Source organism: Cydia fagiglandana, chromosome 5 (assembly GCF_963556715.1).
Source record: "Cydia fagiglandana chromosome 5, ilCydFagi1.1, whole genome shotgun sequence".
NCBI classification, from domain to species: Eukaryota; Metazoa; Arthropoda; class Insecta; order Lepidoptera; family Tortricidae; genus Cydia; species Cydia fagiglandana.
Window position 1 is genome coordinate 5,867,072 of NC_085936.1, and position 18,808 is coordinate 5,885,879.

Genomic DNA, 18,808 nt, shown 5'->3' on the forward strand with positions numbered 1-18,808 from the left:
CTCCCGTAGAAAATGGACTAGCCAAAATCTATGAAGGAGTCAAATTTTTTTTGCCATTTCGGGGTTGGTCCCATAGTAAAAACTGCTCAGTATAATCCCTAAACCTTCCTGGCAATGGGAATGCACTTATTTTTGGGTACCCTGTATATGCATACACACTACTATTTACTATAATCATACTATTATTTAATATAATCTTATCTTTAAAACATTTAATTATTCAACTTCCTCGGTGAACTGACAATAAGTTACTTGACTTCATGGATGAACTTTTCACAATAATTCCATTACATAGGTAAACAATCATTATTATTTACTCGTCGTTGGTTATATATTATCTCAACACATACACTCTATTGACTACTACCATGCTTATAAAATAAAATAAAGAGTGCCAATATAACGTTAAAATAATTTTACTTGCAAATTAAATTGAAAAGTATCAAAATTATTCTCGTCTACGTTGAAACGCGCATAGCTTTGCCGGCGCTCGCGTAACGAGCGCTAACGCCATCTATCGAGTGTTATTTCGCAAAATCGGTGAACGCTCTAAGGAATAAGGGCTCTTAAGTAGAGGAAACATCCCTATAGGCCCTGGCAGGGCATTGCAGTGTCATACATATTTTAATTTAAAATAATCTTAATCGTTTAATATTCTTATTTGGTAGTTATTATGCATGCATATATTTTTTATAAACCCCATTACCTTTCTTAGAGGCGTGTCCGTGCAGATCTATGTACAGGAACAGCCCCGACTCGGGCTCCTTCGGCTTGGGCGGGGGCGGGGCCTTCTTGCGGCTCCGCGCCGCGGGCGCCGGCGACTTGCTCTTCTCTTCTTTAGGGGGTGGCGTTGGTGGCGGCAGTAACCGCAGCTGTGGAGGGTACAAGGTTTTGTTCAACCATTTAATTCAGATTAAATTAAGAAAATATATATAAAATTATGACGTCAGCAATTTCCAAACCATAATGGCTCTCCGGGCAAGTCAATTTTATTCATTGATAGAGTGATCTATACCTAATAAGGCCGGTTTTACAATTTTCTCTTCAATTTTAATTCTTTGTGGAATTCATAGAAAATAAAATAAATCGTTATTTTAACCCTTTATACGGCATAAGGGTGTCAGAAATTATTCCAAATTTAACCCTCTTGCTATGAAATAAAGTTCAAAATCATGTGGGAAATATATTCCCTCTGCCTTATAAAGGCTGGTGTAAAATACCTCACGCATTATTCATTTTGTTGGGCTTTTAATAGTCTCTTGATATCATGTTACTGTATACAGCTCGGCTGTTTTACGCCTAGTGTTAGTCATCATCATCATCATTCTAGCCTTCAGTCGCCCACTGCTGAGCATAAACCTCTCTTCGTGTACGCCACTTATCCCGGTCCTGGGCTAGTCTCATCCAAAAGTGCCCCGCGATTTTCCGAAAGTCATCCACCCAACGAGCCAACAGAATAGTGTTAGGGGCCAGTTGCACCAACCACATTTGACAGACTGATCAACCACAGCCAGCGCGCCCCGGCACTTTACTATAGTTCGTTTTTTTTAGCATTAGAAAGAAGTACAAAGAAGATAAGCGATCTTGACATGTCTTTTAATTGAAAAACGCTTTTAAAAAATCAGTAACTATTACTTATGAAAGCAGAAGAATAAAAATGATCGGATTAGATTCATAATTGTTAGATATTTTCCAAAACTTATTTTTAAAACGTGTTTTTCAATTAAAAGACACATCAAGATTGTTTACCTTTTTTCTAATGCTAAAAAAAACGAACTATATGAAACTTTACATACATAAAAATTTAGCGAACTCTTTAACGATACGAACAGTTTGGTGCAACCGACCCTTAGTGTGGCGTGTCAAGTGTGTGAATGCAAAACTAGCGTAGACGGACTACTCCAGTACAATCTGTGGCTCACCTTGGGTTTGCGCTTGGCGCTCGGTTGCCGCGCGTGTCCGCTGTCGCCGTCGCCGGCCGCCACGGCCACGCTCACCGTCGACACACCGGACACTAATTTCTGAACACAAACACGATATCTTTCACGATTATTGAACATTATCAAACTGCACAACGGGACTTAATCGCGTATTTAAGTTTTAAGATTTACCTCCGACGTTTCGAGGACGGCGTTGTAACGTCGGAGGTAAATCTTAAAACTTAAATACGCGATTAAGTCCCGTTGTGCAGTTTGATAACACGATATCTAGTAGAAAATGGCGCCAAAGTCAAATTAATTCAAGTCCAATACAGGTAGGAATCAATATCACCTCGCGCCTACATATTTCAAGTTGGACTATAGCTAGGTATAGATGTAACATTTTCAGCATCTTTTTAAATCTCATTATTTAATTTGAAGATAGACATGTAGAGAGAGGAGAGATGTATCTATGGTCACAAAAAAGTCGTATATAGACATGAAATTAACAGCGGAGTCATTATAATTGTTCTATTCACTACCTATGTGTTGTGTTAGTGATTTCGTTTATTTCAATCGCCGCTTTCTCAATGCCCATAAGTTATACGAGTCCGTTTGGTTCACTTGATACATTATTCGTTCCTTCGGCCACTTCTTAAAATATCAGACTTATACAAGCGATTGCGAGATATTAAAAACTGATACTCCTTATTAACATGTTTTCTCATACGAATCGCCAGAATGTTGTAATTATTTCTACATCCCAAATTGTTCCAGGTTAAAGATAGAGTATTTTAATTAATTAATTAATAACGCTGATACAAGTAGGAAACCAATCAAGTTACCTATTAAATATTAAAATTTCTACTTTTTCGTCACTTTTTCTATCAAATATGAAATCTATTTCACTTTATAACGACGGTATTTGTAGTTAGGTATTTGGACTGATATTTTGTACATATTTTTCATACTATTCAACGGTGTAGTAGAGTAGATATCTATATATCATCCAGTATAAAAAAAAATAAAACAAAAAACTTACAATTTCCTCATTATCTTGTGTGATGACGTAACGCTTGAAGCAGTTTGTACAGAAGTATATGGTATCGTCCGTTGCTGCCTGCTCTACGTCTTGAAGCTGCAAAAAAAAAACAATAAAAAATAAAGTCTGTCAGGCCATTTCCGCCAGTAGAAAGCGGCAAATTAAAAAAATAGGCGCTAAGGGTAATTGTCCCATATAAAAATTGAATTTCGCGCCTTTTTCTACTGACAAAGTTGTTTGCCGCGCATATTTTATACGTTCTCTCATTTTTCGAATCATTTGATCTATCGAAAAGATATGAAAATAAAGGGTTGTTTTAAAAATAGAGAGTTATTTTTCTTAATTTTGGTTTAAGCACATTGAGAGCATTACTTGAGTAATCCATTGAATATACATTACTGGGTGACATTGGAAAGCCAGTTAGAACTTATTGAGCAAGAATACAGTACAGGATTGAATGAATTTTCGAATGTTACTTAAGGTTTGCTAAGGTTTGCTTGCACTACGTGACGCAAGGAGCACGTCGAGCATCTAAGGTTAAATCAGCATAAGAAATATCATTAACTGATTACAGATACAAGAATACTACGCGTGTAGTAGTATAAAGCGGCTTTTAATGGCTCCGAACATTATGCGGCGGTAACTACAGTAACTAGTTTGTCTGACGTTTAACAATTCAGTTACCACATGTCGTCTGGCGCAGCACCAGCACAGTTTACTTTAAGCCTTTATAAGGCAGAGGGAATATATTTCCCACTTAATTTTGAACTTTGACTTAAAGTGATAGGGTTCACATTTGCAGAATTCCTGACACCCTTATGCCTTATAAAGGGTTAACTGTCAAATTTGCGACTGTTAACATGCATAATAATTTACATTTACACTCTCTATTATCTATTTTAGATTGATCAATGATTAAGCATATAACCTTTCTCTCCGATGTCTTCTGCTCTTCATATTGCTGTTTCTGAACTTCTCGGTATTCTGCAATGGAGCGGCAAGGGCTGCTATTTCGGGACTGGTGGGGAAAAGTGGGTTTTAGCTAGGGAAACATTTATGGAGGTATGAATGAATGCGAGACTGCGCAGAAAACTGAACGTCTCAAATGGAAGGTGAAAAGGGATTTGCGACTTTACCCGAAAATACCTAAAGTTCTAAACTGCATAACTCCTTTTGAAGGAGATATTAGGTCTGCGACTGTAGCCGACTATATATTCTACAAGGTCAGAGTTAGCCTGGAAAGACAGGAATAAACATTTGTTGCGTGCGAGATTCGAAAAATGTTCGGAGAAAGGGTACCTAGCTACCTACGGTAATTGTTTCTATCCTGTTCATCCGTAGGCTATTCACCCATATGGTGCATGGGTACAATTTCTAGCTTCAATAAAGAGTATAAAGGCTCACCACGGCGGTGTTGTAGCCAGCCACAGTGCCCGCGAGGCCGGGGATGCTCTCCTGCAGTCTGTTAACAGCGCGTCGGCAGTCGTTGCACCAGCCCATGCGCACGGTTGAGCCTTCTTTGCGCGTTTCACTGAGAAAAAAGAATTGTAAAGAAGATGACCAAGCCTATTGGTGATATTATCGGAACCAGAAGCTATAGAGCGAAAGATCGGTTCCGAAAACAACACCTCAATTATGTACGTCAAAGCTAGGCTAAAACTAAACTAAATAGGTACTTATCAGATGCCGAACTGTTGGTATTTACACATTTTTAGGCCTTACTTATACTAATAGCATTAGATTCTATATTATACATACGTATTTACACTAATCCTTTACATTGTTTATACCTTGCTAATAAATGGATACAGTTGCACTATAAAAGCTCATTATAATTATGTACAGCGCATAACATGATGTTTATGGTATACTAAGGTTTAATGTAACATTATTAAGGCCTTTGTTCATCAGCTACGCATCGCAGATATTCGTAATAAATGGCCAGTATTTTTTAAATAAAGGCAACAGAAGCTAAGTTTGTAGTGTGGCAAAGTTCGAAATTCATTAATACTCGTAAATTTATTATTAATGAATTATTATAGAGGCCTACAAATATTCCATTTTGTTTGGAACCTATATTTTGACAAATCGAAATGCATTAGGTCTCATTTAGACGATACGAGAACTCGCATACAATTTTTCTTACATTGCGGTTATTGATCGGTCGGTTGAATTGGACGCAACCAACTGTCCGCAATAACTAAAATCGCAAGCGAGTTCGCGCGCCGTCTAAATGAGCCCTTAGTCTTGGCAAGTTTAGTATGGGCGGATGAAGGGAATTTAATCGAATCCTGCGATGCATAGTGAATAAGCGAGCCCTTACGAGACAGATGCCGTGCCCATGAGCAGGCTGATGCTGTTTTTGAGCGTGTCACGCAGCGGGAGCAGCGGGTTATTGCCCTGGATGTTGAGCTCGTCGCTATTGCTCAGGTGCACTTCGGAGCCCAGGCACGATCTGTCCAACCGACCACTGTTATCCTACTCAACGAACTAGAATAACTATAGAAGATAGACTTGAGCTCAAAAACCGGGCAAGTGCGAGTCGGACTCGCGCACGAAGGGTTCCGTACCATAATGCAAAAAAAAAAACAAAAAAAAAGCAAAAAAAAAACGGTCACCCATCCAAGTACTGACCACTCCCGACGTTGCTTAACTTTGGTCAAAAATCACGTTTGTTGTATGGGAGCCCCATTTAAATCTTTATTTTATTCTGTTTTTAGTATTTGTTGTTATAGCGGCAACAGAAATACATCATCTGTGAAAACTTCAACTGTCTAGCTATCACGGTTCGTGAGATACAGCCTGGTGACAGACAGACGGACGGACGGACGGACGGACAGCGAAGTCTTAGTAACAGGGTCCCGTTTTACCCTTTGGGTACGGAACCCTAAAAATGACCTCACGGTAGCCGTGGTGGTGGGACATATGCATAGGGAAGAAATAGCTGTTAGTGTCAGTGTGGCTGGGGTCATTTTTGGAAGGCAATTTTCTATGAAGAGCGATGTCTATATATATTCCGTCGCTGACCCTACTGTTTTAAACTCTAGGAAGAGTGGTTTTAGCCATATTTTGAACAGATGTTAACGAAGAGCGCAAGGTCATCCCACGAGGCGCAACACAGTCACAATTTGTCTAACCAACCAGAAGTAATGGGAACCTGTTGTGCCACTTGGGCCCTTTAAATCCCACAAAGTTGTGGATGATCCTTCTCAGCTCGATCGAACACAGAGGTCTTTTGCAACAGTAAAAAAAATGAGAAATGCTAATTAGGAGTCAAAAATTTGAAATAATGGGCGTCATAGGTATAATTCAAATCCCGACTGTAGCGGCACCAGCATGTTGTTCCGTACTTTAACCTTTTACCAGCTAAGGGATATATATTTCCCACATACGGCACTTAAACATGTGTCCTATTTTCGATGAGCAAGACTGACATTCGATTGTTATTTTTGAAATGTCAGCCTGGTAAAGGGTTAAATTGAACCATAACTGTAAAGAAAAACGGTTCAATTTAATGTTAAGCCGTGCTGTCGTGGCTTTTCATTCACTTGAAATAGAGCTTTTCATCTTTGCCATCACGGTTTAATTATACCGGAACATGCTTCTACCGCTTAATTCTTTACTAGGCTAAGGGATACATATTTCCCACATACGGCACTGCAAACATGACCGTGTTCTATTTTCGATCAGAGAGACTGAAATTCGATAGTCATTTTTGAACTGTCAGCCTGGTAAAGGGTTAAAGTCGAATTGAAATATACCTTTTGATTTATAGTAACATTTTTTTTATTACTTACATTCCAAATTCTTCTGCTTGCTATAAGTAGTTAGAGATACCCTAATGATGAGCCTAATTTGAGATACAAACATAGTGGCTTTTGCCAAATAAACAGTGCCTTACCTGAGCGTCTCGTCATTCAGCAGCGAGGGATTGTTAGAGGGACGAGGTGAGTGCGTTTCAATCGTCTGTGACGTCATCTCTCGGAGTTTCATGTCGCACACCTGCCATATAAATTATGTAATATGAGATGCTATAACATATCTTACAATAAAATCGAATTCTGGAAACACAGTCATGTAGGTAGAGGTACTACGTACTACCAATTGCGCGTCTATTTAGTTTAAAGCGTTTCGGAGGCTTAGTGCGACTTTGGCTCTTATTTCTGACCTTAATCCAAAATTTTAAAAAAAATCAGGATCGATTAACGCCATGAAAAATAAGTAGCTAATTTCCTAAATGACGCCTACGTATTACGTTCTTATCGCCTTAATTGATTTGGTGAGTTTAGTAAGCGTAACGCGGCAAATTAGAGTTTTATCTAAAGCTCTATTACTTAATTTTAGATCAATGTGTAATATGCAGTAAAGTATGTTAATACTCAAAATAACTTTGGTAAAATTTCCGAACAAAAACATGAAACATCACTTTCATTTCGACCCGTTATCAAAACTGTTTACAGCATTTAAGCTTAAAGAATATAACCAAACGATCTGTTGAAAATAGGCGGCCAATGGTCAACCACACTGTATGGACTGACATTTGTCTGACATGGCTATTTTTACATTACGTAATACATTTGATGTGCCGCTCCCCCGTAAAAAAACGGCAGACTATTTTGGACCGAAAATTATAGACATGGCGTCTGCGTTTGGTTATAGCCTCTAAGCCTTTAAGGGCGTCCGGAACGTCGCGCGGGTGCACGGAGCGGTCGCATGATACGACTTGTTCCTAAAGAAAACGCTCGCACACGAAGTTGGTAAAGTCTCGCCGATCGCTACACTGCCCTAGTAAGTAAGACTTTAAAGAGAATTCTAACCTGATCGCTTAAGTTTTCCTCTCCAGAGCTCGGCGCCTTGACGTTTTGCTCGGAGTCAACGCTCGTGGAAGGCCGCTTCAGCGTGTTGAACGCTTGCACGATTTTTTAAAGAAAACGCTCGCACACAAAGTAAAGCCTCACCGATCGCTACACTACCCTAGTAAGTAAGACTAACCCTTTACCAGGCTGACAGTTCAAAAATGACAATCGAATGTCAATCTTACTCATCGAAAATAGAACACATGTTTGAAGTGCCGTATGTGGGAAATATATATCCCTTAGCCTGGTAAAGGGTTAAGTAGAATTCTAACCTGATCGCTTAAGTTTTCCTCTCCAGAGCTCGGTGCCTTGACGTTTTGCTCGGAGTCATCGCTCGTAGAAGGCCGCTTCAGCGTGTTGGAAGACTTGTTATCCGGCACGGGCTGCCCTTTCAACTGAGAACCCTTTTTCGAATCTATTACCTAAGACAATAGAGACCAATTCGTGTTAATAACAATAATAGGTAGAAATACAGTAGAACCCGCTTAAGACGATTCTGAGGGGACCTGGCAAAAAAGCGTCTTAAACGGCAAATCGAATTAATAGTGAAAAAAAACACATACGCTTACGATACTCTTTGATAATATGTAGTAATGTTTAGTTCCGTAAAACCAGCCGACTATAGTCCAAAAGCCAGTGGCCCAAAATGAACTCGAATATCTTTATTTCTATTGTCTTCGTTCAGGTTCGTTCAAGTTTTACATATTTGAAAATCATAGGTCTATGGCAAGATATTGACATAAATAGAAGAAAAAACCGCTCAGAACATTGGTAAAGATGTAGTGCATAATTATTTTCCATCGTATTTTCACAGGAGCGTACGAAATTATCTTGCTATTTCAGTCAATCTTGGTACAAAAAGTACGAACGTTCCGAGAAAGTACGATAGAAAACAATTATGCACTAAGTAGGCACATCTGTAACTATACTATGTTTTGTTACGTTTTTTTTCTGATTAGTTTTAATGTTGAAGTGCTTGGATTATAGTTAAGTGATTTTACATTACATTAAAACCCTTGTTTTTTAAGTTGTTCAGTTAGTACTCGTATTTTTGGAGGTTAGCTTAGGACAAGCGTTCCCAACTTTTTATCAGTAAAGCTTTCCGGTTAGATTTCTGACCTAAGCGATCACACCTAGCGGTTGGGCTTACGCCTGATCGGCAGTGGATATATTTCGAAAGCGATTTCTACGATTTGTACCTGATCGATCAACAACGAGGCCTCATTGGACCGCTCTCCGCATTTCGTGTCGGTGGTGGACTGCCGCGCTTTCAGCGTACTCGACGACTTGTTGGCGATCGGCTTCGACTTGTACGGAGGGCTCTTTTTCTTCTTCGTTTCGAGTATCTGATCGAAGAGAACGTCTGACATGCGAATGTGGAAGACTTTGGCGTTGTAATTAGGGTTGCCAGATCTTAAACTTAAGCTAGACGTGAGTATTTTTTTAGAATAAAATTGTTTATTGCGAAACCATGGTACATATAGTTGTTACAGTAAAAAAAAAAATATGAACAGGCCAGACACATACAATTCGTACAAATTTGACCGGGGTAGACCGTTGAAATTCGAAGACGTTTAGTTAGGCTCCTGTTAACTGACAACCCTAGTTCTAACCCCATTGCATCGAGGAAAGAGGAGTCTATTTAACCCCTTGATCGTCAAATACGTCAAGACGCGCGTGGCTACGGCACAATATCAACCTTCGTGCATTATGACTCGCTCACGATGACGCGCCGTGCACGATAGGTGTGGTGTTCAAAGGGTTAAAGCGTAATCAGATATGGCATTGTATGCGTACGCTGTGGTGTCTGGGATTTCGACTACATTTTTTCCATGACCCCAAAAATATTTATAGTTGTTTAACCCTGTACCAGGCTGACAGTTCAAAAATGACAATCGAATCTATCACTAATCAGTCTTACTGATCGAAAATAGAACATATGTTTGAAGTGCCGTATGTGGGAAATATATATCCCTTAGCCTGGTAAAGGGTTAAATTTGGAGGGTAAGTGTGGAGAGGTAACAGATATGAGTGATTTAGCGAAAGGTTACGATGTATATAAGTTACAAGTATATAATAGTTATAATACAGGCAATTTTTACCTCGACACTTTCACTGATGTTCTGTATGCTGCGAGACGCTATGCTTCTAACGTCGTCGAACGTATCTTCTTTTTCACAGCCAAAATGATAGTACCTGCAACAAATTAATGCCAAAATATTGATTACCATAATTAAACTACAAGAGCCGACTGCAAAAATTCGAACCGACTTGATACCGTGATGAAACGCACAATGGTTTCCCATAAAAGTGATGCTAAGTTCGAATTTGATAGTCTGCCACGGCGGAACTTGTCGAAAGTACAATAAAGAAGGCCACTTCAGGTGTGAAAAATGGGGGCTGATTTAACCCATTTGCTACCGAAATAATAGTTATGGCAACAGTTACAAATTTACTGGTACAGAAAAGCGAAATCTGTCAGTATTTTTTTTGCCGGAAGTGCTTGGCAGACGCTCTCAAAGGTAACCATGGCTAAACTGTATGGCTAACCTAACCAGCTCTCGACTCTAGTTGAAAGCTCGTTTATAAAGTAAGACTGACTTTAAAAAGCCAGAGAAGCTAATTAGTAGTGATGTACCGACTATTGATTTGGCCGACTAGCCGACTAATCGGCGCTCGGATGGCCGATTAGTCGGCCATATCATTAGTTTGTCTAAGTTCGGTTCAGATGCACTTAAAAACCTCCGTTTTACCCCTCTAAATATTTGCAGTTTATTTCTTTTTACCCTGTTTTTCTGTCACTTATAAAGTGCCGACTAATCGGTCATTTTTGCCGACTAGTCGCCGACTAATCGCCGACTACAAATGAGGCCGGATAGTCGGCTATCCCGACTAGTCGGCGACTAGTCGGTACATCCTTACTAATTATCCTAGAATGGAAATTAATTATAATTTTTCCGAAGAGTCCCAAATACAACTCACCTAATCAAAGCTCTGGACGCGTAAACCGTCGGATGGTACAGCAGCGAGGGGTTCAAATAGACCCTGTTCAAATTGACCCCCCTAGTGTCCGTCCTGTAGTGCCCCCTAGCGACCCCGTCGGGGTTGAGGAACGGTATCATCTTGAACACATATAGCTTGCGCAGTTGTATGGCGACGGGGTCGTGGCGCGTCAGTAGAAGATTGAGAAAGCCGTTGAATACGAAGCTTGAGGGGGTCTCGCCGGGGTGCACGCGCGCTGATATGAAGATTACCTGGTGAAGTAGTTTAGTCTTAGTATAAGTTAGACAGTAAGCTAGATTAGTTAGTAGTTTTATGACCATATTGTATGATAAAATTTTGAACCTGGTGAAACTGAATAGATTTAATAAAGCATTATAGGGCATTTACTATATAAACTGGTGCCTACATAAATTCTTGGGATTAGTTGTCAAGCGGACCCCAGGCTCCCATGAGCCGTGGCAAAATGCCGGGATAACGCGAGGCAGATGGAGAAGGATTATAGGACATTTTTACCAGTATTTTTAGCTTTTGTTCAAACAGCCAGTCAAAAAAGATATTAAATTACAAGTTGTGGGCAATTTACAAGTATCACCATACCCCGGATTTTCGGGTGCGGTCATGATATCGTGTGTTCATAACTTTGTTTATATTGTAAAATGGTTACCAAACTGTGGCTTAGAAATGTTCAAACAAATTATGACGAACGAAAATGCGGACAAACAATACATTATGACTTAAAACTTTTTGGGAAACAATAGATACCCTATACCTTAGCTAAGCCTAAGCGTATAGTTCTTTCTGTAAATCTACATGCAAAAACATTGCCATCCCTTAAGTCAATCGAGTATGACCGACTTTACATAAGCCATTATTAGTGTCACACGTTATCTATCCGTTTAGTCGCCATGCTGCGTTTAAATTGGAAGCCACTCAGCCGGTGCACTTGCGCCATGAATCTAGTATATAACTGGATCAGGCTTGACAGGTGGGGGGAAATGACCGAACAGGACAGTCTTATGTATCATTCAGCAGGAGTAGCAGCGAAACAGCTATTTGTCCTTGTCACAGTCTCACATTTTTTTATTCCCCACCGTAAATTTAGTATGGATTATGGTGGGCAACATATAAATTCGACCAATCTAGTGTCGCATTGCGTATGTTTTGTTCCTCACTGAGGCACGCGTATAGCACATCTATAGGATGCTATGACTTGCGCGAGTAACTTACCTTCTTGTTCTGGAACCTGAACGCCCTAGGTTTGTTCTCGGGGAACAGGTGTTTGAGTCTCTCCTCGCGCTCCGCCGTGATGCCGTGGCGGGAACTTATTGTTAACAAGTCCACTCGTCTCCCTGTAAACAAACCGAATGTGTTGTTGACACTTGAGAAATTTATGAAATACCTATAACCTTAAATAAAGTTAAATGGAAGGCCTCAATGTTTCGATATTAAACCTTTTATATAACCCACTTAGATATATACGGTAAAAATACCCTATAACTTTTCTTTATGCACAATTTTCAGGACTATAAGAGGCGATGAGGCTTGAAAAGTTTATTTTTTTAAATCTGGACTGTTAAGGTTCCATCACACAGGCGCGTTTTCCCGGCGCGGTGGGGCGTGAGCGTTTTATATGTAAAAGCGGCGCCACCGACTCACGCCCCGCCTGGAAAACGCACCTGTGTGAGCCTTTAAAGTTTGTTATCGTTTAACCAAATAAACTGTTTAAATTTTTCAAAGTTTTTTTTTATAAATACATACCCATTCCATTCGATTACTTACTTTTAAATGAAAAATAAAATTCAATCTTACACGAACAAAATAATAGCTTGCATTATCAACTCTATCTTCAAGCACACAAGCAACACAATAGCGTACCTTCCAGCGAGTATATAACGCATTCCCTACAGTAGTATATATCGTCCGGAGACTGCGGGGACAGCGCGGGCAGCATCTTGAGGTCTATAGAGTTGAGGGCTATTTGTAGCTCCGCGAACGAGAACGGGTAGGTGAACGCGAAGAACGTCGTCGCCTTCAGGTTGTCTGACGTTCGGTACTTGAAGCTTAGCGTGAATGTGTTGTCGTCCATCTGAAAGGGACAACATGATTATATTTTGTACTACTGTCTTACTTTTATAAATCATTATCATCATTGGTCATAGCATCTTTGCCGATGATATGTAGTTGCAGCAACTAAAGAAGGTATTTTGAGGAGGTATAGCCTACAGCCTACAACAACTGCGATGACTATTTCTTGCCGCATCGATTACAGACGTTAAAATGCACATATGTGGATTTTAATGTGTTTTGTTTTCATGGTTTTGATGTTAGATTTTAGTTTGTTTATTATGAGAATTTAATAAAATGTGCAAGGATGTGCGAGAACGAAACATATTGAACTGAAAGAAAACTTCATTCTACTGCACTGGGGCCACTGGGTGTGTTCCCATTGCCAGTTTAAAATTTGATTGTGTCTCGGATTTTCTTACTCTTTCAGTGACAGCCACTTTTGTAAGTTTCAAATTTTTGTAAGGTAACAACAAAAAAGGTGACTATTCCTATAATAGTGAAAATCATGAACAATATCGCCTTTAATACTTAATTAAAGGGGAGTTATTAATTTTGTTAGGAGTTTTTTCATCTCTTATGAAGGTAAAATAGTTATTTGTTCATGCAAATGCATGTAAGTTTTGTTTGGAACTCACAGAATGTACTGGCCGGTCTTTTATCCTTTCCCACTGTGGTTTCCCGGGCAGTGTCCGTGTGACTGGCGCCATGCCCTGGTTATACATCTTGCCCTGCTTGTTCAGGTTTATTAGATTCAGCCGCACCTGCAACACAAACATACATTAACACATTTATTGCCACCCAGCCAAACAAGACGTCCGCGCCAGACCACAACAATTTCGTCATATAAAGCTGTAGTACCACGATCCTGACTATCAGGTCATCCGGCCTGCAAACGAAATCATAAAATACCTGATAGGTAGTCGGGTTTTTGGCACTGAATGTGTTAATACTCAACACAGATTCCATGCTTATTCTCCCCTATAAACAGGCTTTCCGCTCCATTGTATATTGAATCTCTATTTTGGAATAATAAAACAAATAAAGCTGCATAATAAAAAAAAAAACTTTACCACAAAAAATCTTACACATATGAACCTAGCCTGACACCAATGAAAGCTTCTGCTTTGAGGGATGTGACGTGCCAATATACCTACAGATCTTTGATGAGATCTAGATGCATAAAGATCTATTATTAGATGGATATAAAGGTGGTTCAACCAGCTTTTTACTTAGATCTTCAACAAGTAAACTAGCAGAGGTGGGAATTGTGTAGATTTGATATTGGCTTATTTATTTTTTAATTTCTCATACTTACGGTAACAAGGGGCTCTCTGGCTTGGATGCCAAAGTAAAACCAGGTGCGGTTGCCATTCTCAAACTCAGTGCCGGCACAATCTGGCCGAGTCCACATGTTGAACTCATAGTCCGGGGTTTCAGCTATACTTGTTTTTGGGTTAACGGTTGGAGCTGCAAAATATATGACACTGTAATACTCCATATTATTGTCTTTGTTGATGTGATACTTCCTTATATCACATATAATGAATTAAAAATACAACCTGACATTTCACACCCATTATCATGGTCAATGCAAGTCTCCTGAATGCGTTTTAACAATTGACGTATAATATCTAAGGACAGGCTAATGGGGCACTAAAATTGGTACTAGTTCACCGGTGTTACTCACGAATTCTAGCCAATCGCACAGTCTAACGCAACTAGTTGCGACCAATAGCGGGCGTAATGAATAAATTTATTTTCTTTCTTTCTTTCTTCTAATGCGTACTCGTCAACCAATCGCGTTGTAGCGGTTTCACACCACTGTACTGGCCCCTGTCATGCCTCATTATCAAGGATCGGACAAACGCCCGTCATTTAGGTAACATACCCCAGTTCCGTACAGTAGAGACTTCCTCGTTTTATGATGTTAACATATTTTATTTTTTAAGATTTATTAAATAACAATTTAACACAAAATATCATCTATTGAGCATTACTAATTCATCGATATTTACCTAATTAATATAGGATATCATCACACCAGATAAATACATACACATAGGTACTTAATTTTAATGACATTGTTTACTACTGGCCATTTAGATAAAATACGTAATATTTCTATCACACTTGTCACACTTTGACGTTGTCTCTTTAGAAACGTATTTTCTTTAAGCAATATAATTTCTTTTAATTACAAATTATGCCTCCCAGACGTCCGGCAAGTGAAAAATGTATACGATCATGGATTTCTTCCTATCCAGATTTATTTTTCGACGGATTTCAATTACGTTGCCGTATTTGTGATAAACGCCTGAGAACCTACCGGAAATCTGATGTTCAGGGTCATGTTGAGTCAAAAAATCACCTGAAGAACCGGAGTAATTCAGAATGCAACACAGATTTTTATATGGATTTGACAATTATGATGATATGTGCTAATATTCCCTGGTCTAAACTGAGCAACTATCATTTTAATACCTTTTTGCAAAAGTATTGTGGTGTCCGCGATATTCCAAGTGAATCAGTAATACGTAAAATTTATTTGGAAAAAGCCTATAAAATGACAATGCAAAATATAAGGAGTGAATTACGAGAGGCTGATAGTTTTTGGGTTTCTATTGACGAAACGCGTGACTGTTTGGGTCGAAAAATTGTACATTTTCTATTGATGCCTTTGAATTTAAACGCTGGTAACAGATTCTATTTAATAGCATCCAAGGTTTTGGAAACGGTAAATGGTGAAACTATTTATCAGTTTTATGAAAATACACTGAACTGGCTATGGACTGACTCTGCTGAAAATTACAAACGGAAAGTATTTATTTTTTCATCGGATTCTGCCAGTTACATGTTAAAGGCTGGAAAATTGTTGAAACGTGCATATTCTCAAATATTGCATGTAACTTGTTTCGCACATGGCCTTCATCGATTAAGTGAAGAAATACGTAATGGATTTTTAAATGCGGATAAGATGATTGCATATATAAAACAAATATTTTTAAAATCGGACTCTAGAGTTAAATATTTCAGAGAACAATGTCCTGGTTTAGCTTTACCACCTAAACCAACAGTTATTCGATGGGGGACTTGGATCGAAGCCGCATGTTACTATGCAGAATACTTTGAACAAATAAAAAGGGTGATAAATGGTTTAAAAAACGAATCTTCCGCGATTCGAAAGGTTAAGAAATTAATAAAAATCCGAAGTCTAAAAAAAGATTTCCTGTTCATCAAAAGATATTTCCAAGTCATTCCACAAAAAATTCTTGAACTACAAAAGACGAAGTTACACATAAAAGATTCATTTAAAATTATTAAAGACATACATACTGTTTTACGAAATATTCCCGGGAGTTTTAGATCTAGAGCTATATCAAAATTTCAATCAATATTTAATAGGAATCCTGATTACGTGACCGTGAAAGAAATTCATGAAAAAATTATCTCCGAGGCACAAGCATATTGGAAGAACAATATACCAATGTCAACGATTACATATGCCCCTATGACGTCCGTAGACTGTGAACGGACTTTTTCAACGCATAAATGGGTCCTCAATTCACGTCGTTATAGGCTCACAAAAGAAAATTTAGAAAAAGTAATGGTTATTCTATTTTACTGGCGAAAGTAATTTTAGGAATGTTAATAATTAAGTACTTTTTCTTTGGATATAAATTATGGTACAATAAATGTATAAAATATATTTTTTTACTTCTTCTTCTTCTTCCTCGCGTTATCCCGGCATTCTGCCGCGGCTCATGGGAGCCTGGGGTCCGCTTGACAACTAATCCCATGATTTGACGTAGGCACTAGTTTTACGAAAGCGACTGCCATCTGACCTCCCAACCCAGAGGGTAAACTAGGCCTTATTGGGATTAGTCCGGTTTCCTCACGATGTTTTCCTTCACCGAAAAGCGACTGGCAAATATCAAATGATATTTCGTACATAAGTTCCGAAAAACTCATTGGTACGAGCCGGGGTTTGAACCCGCGACCTCCAGATTGCAAGTCGCACGCTCTTACCGCTAGGCCACCAGCGCTTTTTTTACTAACATAAGGAAGTCTCTACTGTACGGAACAGGGTTATACCACCCAAATGACGGGCGTTTGTCCGATCCTTGCTCATTATTATTGCCTGTTAAGCCAGTCCCTAGATATCTATGTCATTGGTTTTAACTTTGAGCCTTTTTGGACCAGTACAAAACAACTGTAGATATAGAAAAGCCCTAGCCTAAGAAACAAATTTAATAAAGAGACAGTGATCATATAAGAATCCTTGTATAAGCAGCTAATTCTTGCTAGTTAATTGTTGACATATAAAGCAAAATATCCATTCAGAATCTGCGCAACCTCGGGCGACGTTCCGTCTACAAAACTGTTCATTAGCCATGAAAGACAACCCTGCTTTATTGGCACTACAAATTGGATCACTATAACGGCATTGGACTTTGTCATTTGGCAAAACAAAAACAATAAGAAACGTACCAATAAGCTCCGTAGGCACTCGCTCCACATGACCGAGATTTCCAGAGTCAAAATTGTGTATAAAATAAAATCCACCACACTCAATTATATTGTTGTGATCCATGTTTAAAAAATGTACTGTGGACTACATTCTACAAAGTCGTAAATTAGTCGAGAATTTTGGCACCCTCTGGGTAAACATTTACTTGAAGAATTTGTTCTGCAGAACATTTATATGAATCTGCATGTTTGCTAATATCAAAATGACACTCAAAAACGGAGGCTACACTGTTTTTCTAAACAAAATTATGTAATTTTGTTGACATCGATTGACGGATAACAGCTGATTTGTTTTATTGGTGATCTTTTAATAATTTTCACGTACTCCGAATGAGTATTTGCAAATGGTTTAGCCTTTATAAATATTGTTATTTTTTATGACAAATTTTATTTTGTATGTCATTCACTATAATTGACATTAATTTTTTATTTGGAATTACACTTTACGCCACCGTGAAATTTTATTCAAGATGGCTGCCACCACTGCATTGCATTAACAAAGGAAAGTGGGAGAACAGAGACTGCCAGTGCGAAAAAATATCTATAAAAAAGGTAGGTATCCTTCTATCACGCTCTTATCTTGCCAATTACTATCAAATTTGGTAATTAAGTATTTGCGTATCGTAGATTGGTTTCTGTTCCACTACATCTTTTTTTTGTGTATGATAATTCTATCAATGATATGGTATGATTTATATGAAAAGGTTTAGCCAGTTGGTAACCCCTGCTTAGTTCAGCATCTTAAATATAGATGTCACTACCTAAAGAAATTTGTTTTGAGATGCACACAACTTCTCAGTTAAAAAAGGCGCAATATTCAAATTTATATGGGAAGTCAATAGAGGGTATTACTGCAATGTTCTGCCGCCAGAGTGCAGCACTAGCGCCTCTGGTAAACCGTAGTTTGTAATATGGAAGGTAGAGGTACTTCTACACTCTACACTCCATAGTTTGTAATTTAACTGGTTTGGTTGACGTAAATAAATGTATTTCCTTTCTTACTTCTTCTTTCTAAAACGAGAGAATCGAGAAAATCGAAATTTAGCTATCTGCCTCTTTATTGCTCGAATATGCAAGAGTGATAGAGACGTTAAATAATGAAATTTGGATTTTCTTGTTTCGCGGTAGACCCCCAGATTAAGTTGGATTGTGGTGGTGGCGTTCTCTGACGCAGAATTTCGCGTAATATTCCCTAATTTGCCTAGTTTTTCTACTGACGAGGTCTTTTTTTACACAACTGCCCAAAAAAAAGAGTATATTGTTTTCAGCGTTCATGTTTGCATGTATATATTTATTTTCGTGCAAGAGTATTATTAATGCGATCTGTAAAGGACTTTTAAGAAGATACTTATAGCATAGAATAATCATAATTTTCTACGATTTGGGTTAATGTT

At 38.6% G+C, this 18,808-nt stretch overlaps 1 protein-coding gene across 1 annotated transcript in view; it reads right to left on the reverse strand.

The window, feature by feature from the left end:
- Positions 1-17,906, reverse strand: part of LOC134664358 (cytosolic carboxypeptidase-like protein 5) — a 42,339-nt gene extending 24,433 nt beyond the window's left edge. Inside the window, exons 1-16 of the mRNA XM_063520939.1 lie at positions 17,376-17,906; positions 14,203-14,354; positions 13,523-13,648; positions 12,696-12,906; positions 12,048-12,169; positions 10,800-11,071; positions 9,920-10,013; positions 9,017-9,163; positions 8,090-8,239; positions 6,863-6,963; positions 5,285-5,416; positions 4,366-4,492; positions 3,890-3,979; positions 2,962-3,057; positions 1,923-2,021; positions 707-872 (exon numbers count right to left, since the gene is read on the reverse strand). Of these exons, the coding sequence (XP_063377009.1) occupies positions 707-872; positions 1,923-2,021; positions 2,962-3,057; positions 3,890-3,979; positions 4,366-4,492; positions 5,285-5,416; positions 6,863-6,963; positions 8,090-8,239; positions 9,017-9,163; positions 9,920-10,013; positions 10,800-11,071; positions 12,048-12,169; positions 12,696-12,906; positions 13,523-13,648; positions 14,203-14,354; positions 17,376-17,478 (2,188 nt within the window). The 5' untranslated portion in view covers positions 17,479-17,906. The remainder of the gene's footprint in view (positions 1-706; positions 873-1,922; positions 2,022-2,961; positions 3,058-3,889; positions 3,980-4,365; positions 4,493-5,284; positions 5,417-6,862; positions 6,964-8,089; positions 8,240-9,016; positions 9,164-9,919; positions 10,014-10,799; positions 11,072-12,047; positions 12,170-12,695; positions 12,907-13,522; positions 13,649-14,202; positions 14,355-17,375) is intronic.
- Between the last annotated feature and the right edge of the window lie 902 nt (positions 17,907-18,808).